Source organism: Otolemur garnettii, unplaced genomic scaffold (genome assembly GCF_000181295.1).
Source record: "Otolemur garnettii isolate 467f Iridium unplaced genomic scaffold, OtoGar3 scaffold00070, whole genome shotgun sequence".
Lineage (NCBI taxonomy): Eukaryota > Metazoa > Chordata > Mammalia > Primates > Galagidae > Otolemur > Otolemur garnettii.
This window is the reverse complement of record NW_003852465.1, coordinates 8,945,344-8,951,531: the sequence shown is the minus strand read 5'-3', so window position 1 is coordinate 8,951,531 and position 6,188 is coordinate 8,945,344. Positions and strand designations below refer to the sequence as shown.

The 6,188-nt window shown below is 44.1% G+C and overlaps 1 protein-coding gene across 1 annotated transcript in view; it reads left to right on the top strand.

Moving 5' to 3' along the window:
• Positions 1-1,070: 1,070 nt before the first annotated feature.
• KANSL2 (KAT8 regulatory NSL complex subunit 2) overlaps positions 1,071-6,188 on the top strand; it is a 34,471-nt gene continuing 29,353 nt past the window's right edge. Inside the window, exons 1-4 of the mRNA XM_023515369.1 lie at positions 1,071-1,134; positions 1,681-1,939; positions 2,697-2,875; positions 4,461-4,575. Of these exons, the coding sequence (XP_023371137.1) occupies positions 1,689-1,939; positions 2,697-2,875; positions 4,461-4,575 (545 nt within the window). The 5' untranslated portion in view covers positions 1,071-1,134; positions 1,681-1,688. The remainder of the gene's footprint in view (positions 1,135-1,680; positions 1,940-2,696; positions 2,876-4,460; positions 4,576-6,188) is intronic.

Below are 6,188 nucleotides of genomic sequence, written 5' to 3'. Positions count from 1 at the left end.
AATGACTTTCAGGAAAGGGCCTAATTTTAGGGTTGCCTAAAATTTCTGGAAAACAGCACCATCCTCACACACTTTTGTTTTAATCATTTCTTGTTCCTAAATGGACTACTTTTCTTGAGGGCTGTAGATATTCTATGCTCCCTTCCACTGTTAACCATGTCACCTGCTCATTCGTCAGGACATCTTACAGATTAAGGGAGGTTGGGATGCAAACAATAGAAGGGTTATGTGAAGAAAGTGATCATTTTTACAAGGCAAGCAGTGGAGATGACGAATGATTTGAACTTAAAACCAGTAAAAGGCTAAAATTGGTATAGTTTACCAATTTTAAAATTGCAGAGAATTTTAGAGAATCAAGACCTAAACCAGAACTCGTATTTCTTTATTCTCAGTCCAATGAGAATATGAGGGGCAATAAGGGATAAAGGATGAAGGCTGAGTTCAAATTCGCCCTCCTCTCCCTTTTGCTAGCTATGGACCCATTGTGTTTCTCAGTCGTCTCCTCTGTAAAAATGGAGGTGATAATACTTTCTATTATCAATCTAATCTTCGGATTGATTGTTCTGAAAAATTAAATAATTTATACATGTAGTTCCCCATTACGTTACTCAGAATAAACATCCCAAAAATGTTTCTCAGGGCGTTCTACACCAAATGTTCGGTAAATGTATTGAGCTATTCATAAATGAAAACTAAAGTCTTTTCATGTGGAAGAGTCAAATGTACAGGGATCCTGTAGATTCTGTCCGATTTTATACCCGTTGTGGTATGAGTGGTGAGAGAGCAGCAACCTAGGATTACAGATCCGGGTTCCAAAAGCAACCTGAAAATACGCCAGTCTGTGAGGGGGGAAAAATACCAGCAGCTGGCAACCCACGCAACAGCGCGCTCTGCGCGGGGCTCCCAGGCTCACATTCCTCCGGGCCGAGCTGCTGACAGACAGCTTGTCTTAGCCACCCAGCCCCGCACTTTTTCAGTGCCCCGCCTTCGCAGACCTCATGGGTAGCAGGCTTCGGCCAATGGCGACATACCGTCGTCAGAGCAGTAGCCAATCAGCAGTTAGGACCACGGAAAGGAGCGAGGCCAGGTTAAGAGCTGCTGGCTCGGCCAGAGGAGGGCTCTGCGGCGCCCGAGGTAAGATGGCGGTGGTTCCTGCTGTTAGACCTTGTAGTTAGGCTGCTGCCTCTCCCTGTCTGTCGGCTCGGAGCTGCTACTTCGCCTCAAGCGGTGTCGGAATCAGTCTTCCTATAGGCTCCCAGGAGCCAGGTTCTCCGGTGACTCGAGCCTTGGGACAAAATGGCGCTCGCACGGGCCGCCGGGGCCTGGCCCAGCAGTGATCTCTGAGGCGGGACGGCACAAAGGCGCCGCGCGGGGGGAGGGGGCGGGGCGCAGTGCTGCGGCGTGGTGGCCTCGTGGTGTTGGCGCTGTCTCCCAGTGCTGCAGCCTGGCGAGTCCTGAAGACACTTTGAACGCGGGAGGGCCAAGGTGGGAGAAGTTAAGGGAAGGGAGAATCGCAGAAATGTCTGTGGAGGCCTGGGGGAGAACGGTGGGAGATTGGAGCGTACCCTGCGGGGCCCGCTTCTGCCTGTCGTTTAGAAACTCCCGGCAATCTCTGGATATTGTGGAGCAGTAATTTTCGGGAAGGATAAGGACATTTTGGTCTTCCGTTTGACTCTGCAGGTTTTGGTATGAACAGGATTCGGATTCACGTCTTGCCAACCAATCGGGGGAGGATTACCCCAGTGTCCAGATCTCAGGAGCCCCTGTCTTGTTCCTTCACTCATCGCCCATGCTCTCAACCTCGTCTTGAGGGGCAGGAGTTTTGTATTAAACACATCCTTGAAGACAAGAATGCACCCTTCAAGCAGTGTAGTTATGTATCAACGAAGAATGGAAAAAGATGTCCCAGTGCTGCCCCAAAGCCAGAGAAGAAAGATGGGTATGTGTGTATGTATATGTGTGTGTGTATGCACACACACGTATATATATTTATGGAGGGAGGGGAGAGATCTTAAAGCGAAAGTAGGATGTGATATGTGGGCTTCAGCATAGCTGTCGAGTTTTAGGTCTTCTGCTTGTAAAACTGGGTTTATGGATACATCTTTGGAAAATAAAATGGTCAAAACTGGAAGGACACCTGAGCTGGGTCACTTAATTCTTCTCTTTGGATCTTTAACTTTTTCTATAAAATGAGGCAATGCGTGGCTCTTTTGTCTGTCCTTGAACTTTGTTAAGTAATACGGAAAATTGTATATGTGTGTATTCTTCTGGAGGAGGTGTCATAGCTTTCATCATATATGCAGTATTATCAATGCAAAAATGTAACTTGGCTAGATAATAGCTTGTAGCTTTAAATTTTGTGTCCTGTATCTTATCTCATCTACAATGGATTGATATTAAATGTTGCGTAGCCTTCCAAACCAGCTTTGAAAGATGAAAGTGTGTATGATTTATGAGATGATGTCAACATGTTTATAGTTGGAATGTTTAGTTTGGTGGAGCATTGGATAAGGCTGCCTGTATTAAATGAATTGACCTTGGGACAGGTAAATTCCTCCCACTTAATTGGCCTTTTTAGAAATGAATATAATAGGCATTTTAATTTTCTAAAATTGATCCTGAAGATTTGGGACTGTAGAAATCATTGAACCCTTTCAAGAAGGGACCTGTAATGTATTGATGTTTTGCCTCTTTAGGGTGTCTTTCTGTGCTGAACATGCCCGTAGGAACGCCCTTGCACTTCATGCTCAAATGAAGAAGGCCAACCCAGGACCTATGGGTGAAACATTGTTGTGCCAGCTGAGCTCATATGCTAAGACAGAGTTGGGGTCTCAGACTCCAGAAAGTAGCCGCAGTGAAGCCAGCCGAATACTGGGTAAGAATCTTCTCTTCTAGAATGAAAAGGGTAAAGGGGACAGCGCCTGTGGCTCAGTGAGTAGGGTGCCAGCCCCATATACTGAGGGTGATGGGTTCAAACCCCACCTTGGCCACTGCAACAAAAACCAGCCAGGCGTTGTGGCAGGTGCCTGTAGTCCCAGCTACTTGGGATGCTGAGGCAAGAGAATCGTTTAAGCCCAGGAGTTGGAGGTTGCTGTGAGCTGTGTGATACCACAGCACTCTATTGAGGACGATAAAGCAAGACTCTGTCTCTACAGAAAAAAAGAAAAAGGCTAAAGGTTAAGAAAGAACTTAACTATGGTTTAGCATAGTACCTTCAGCATATTTGGCAATGTTATTGGTTTATTCACTGGGACTTTGGGAGAATTCCAGGATTGTTGTTTATCAGTTCTTTTGAATTTGAAGTAGTGTTTGCTTTATTCCCCTGAGTTGGTAACATTTTCCTTCATAACTGCTTTGGTGCTTAACAGTTTGTTCGGTACAATATTAAGTCAGCTTTTTTTTTCTGAGCGTCTCACTCTGTTGCCTAGGCTAGAGTACCATGGCATCTGCCTAGTCACAGCAATTTCAAACTCCTGGATTCAAGTAATTCTCCTATCTCAGCCTCCTAGGTAGCTAGACTATGGGCACCTGCCAGTGATATCCAGCTAATTTTTTCTATTTTTTATTTTATTTATTTATTTTTTTGAGACAGAGTCTCACTATGTCACCGTTGGTAAAGTACCATGGCATCACAGCTCACAGCAACTTCAAACTCTTGGGCCCAAGTGACTCTCTTGCCTCAGCCTCCCAAGTAGCTGGGACTATAGGTGCCTGTCACAACACCCAGCTATTTCTGGTTGTAGATGTTTTAGCAGGCCTGGACTGGGTTTGAACCCGCCATCTCCAGTGTATGTGGCCGGCGCCCTAGTTGCTGAGCTATAGGTGCCAAGCCTTTATTTTTTTATTTTTATTTCTTGAGACAAACTCTTATTTTGTCACCCTTGGTAGAGTGCTGTGGCGTTAATAGCTCACAGCAATCTCAAACTTCTGGGCTTAAGTGATTCTCTTGCCTCAGTTTCCCATGTGGCTGGGACTACAGGTGCCTGCTACAATGCCAGGCTGTTTTTAGAGATTAGGTTTCACTCTGACTCAGGCTGGTCTGGAACCTGTGAGCTCAGGCAATCCACCTGCCTTGGCCTCCTATGTGCTGGGATTACAGACGTGAGCTACCATGCCTGGCTTTTTCTATTTTTTCCCAGAGAAAAGGTCTCACTCATGCTTAGTCTGGTCTTGAACTCCTGAGCTCAAGGGTTCTTTTTGCTTCTGCCTTCCAGAGTGCCAGGATTATAGATGTGAGCCTCTGCTTTACCCTAAGTCAGCTTCTTTGTCCTTTTGGGAGGACAGGGTTGACTCATTTATGTTGTAAATAATCTTGCCTAGGTTGTATTTTTTAACCGTTTTTCTTTGCCTGTGTCTTTGCACTAATGATTTTTTTTTTTTAATTTGAAGGTTTGGATTAATAAGTAATCTAGTTACAGAAGTGGAAAGTCTTAACAACTGCTCTCTCTTCCTTGCCTCAGATGAAGATAGCTGGAGTGATGGAGAGCAGGAACCGATTACTGTGGATCAGACATGGAGAGGTGACCCTGACAGTGAAGCTGATAGCATAGACAGTGATCAAGAAGATCCCCTAAAGTAAGTTGTAACTCCATGTAAAGCTTTTGAATAATTTATGTAGTTAGTATGTGGAATGTTGTACTACATCACATGTTATGCTGTTAAGATATTAATAATTTAGGAGGGTCGTAAATAATTATAGCTTTTGTGTACCATGATACACCATGATGGTATATCACGATTGTTCATCATTGTTGTGCTTCAAAGCAGGATTTGATTCTTTTTTAGAAGGCTTGTAATTTGGAAATATTTTGAATACCAAATTCTACCCAGGACAGAGTATGAGGAGAAAATAGGAAGTTTCTTAGACATAGGAACGTGGGAGATGAGTTGAAAAATGTTCAGGGGTAACGTCTGTGGCTCAAAAGGGTAGGGCACCAGCCCCATATGCCAGAGGTGGCGGGTTCAAACTGGCCAAAAAAAAGAAAAAAGAAAAATGTTCAGACCAGTTAGAGAAGAGAAAATGGATGTGAATAGGTACTTGACCTAAACCTTACTTAGGAATAATGAGGTGATTGTATTTGAATGACTACTTATTTTGCAGAATTCCATGTTTATGGGTTTTCTTAAGAGTTTTAGTTTATAATTGTACATATTTATGTGGTACAATATATTTTGTGTATGTTGTATAATCAAATCAAGGTAATTAGCATAACCGTCACCTCAAACGTTTATCATTTCTTTTGTGTATTTTTTTAAGAAAAATAAAAAGATTTTTTCATGAAACCAAAATCTTTCCTAAGAAAGAAAAACTGACTTAGAAACGCAGAAGTGAGTAATCATCCTAATTATATCTTACTAAAGTTCTATTCACTTAACCCATGGTTACCTTAGAAGTGGTAGAAACATATAAACATTGCCATTCCAAAGTCTCATATTTCTGTATCTCTCAGTATCTCTCAGTGGTTTTTTGTTTTTGCAGTTTTTGGCCAGGGCTGAGTTTGAACCTGCCATCTGTGGCATATGAGGCCAGCACCCTACCCCTTTGAGCCACAGGCACTGCCTTGTGTAGTGTTTTTTTTTTTTTTTTTTTAAAGAGACAGAGTCTCACTTTGTTGACTCAGTAGAGTGCTGTGGAGTCACAGCTCACAGCAACCTCCAGCTCTTGGGCTTAGGCAATCTCTTGCCTCAGCCTCCTGAATAGCTGGGACTACAGGCACCAGTTATAATGCACGGCTATTTTTTTGTTGCAGTTTGGCTGGGCCGAGCTTGAACCGGCCACCCTTGGTATAGGAACCGGCGCCCTACTCGCTGAGCGACAGGCATTGCCCTATTTTTGTTATTTATTTATTTATTTTTTGGGTAGAGTGCTGTGGCATCACAGCTCACAGCAACCTCTAACTCCTGGGCTTAAGCCATTCTCCTGTCTCCACCTCCCAAGTAGCTGGGACTATAGTCGCCCGCCACAACGCCTGGCTATTTTTTGTTGCAGCTGTCGTTGTTTGAGGGGCCTGGGCTGGATTTGAACCCACCAGCTCAGGTGTATGTGGCTGGTGCCTTAGCTGCTTAAGCCACAGGCGCTGAGCCTGTTTTTGGTTTTTTTTTTTTTTTTTGAGACAGAGCCCCAAGCTGTCCCCCTGGGTAGAGTGCCGTGGCATTACAGCTCACAGCAACCTCCAACTCCTGGGCTC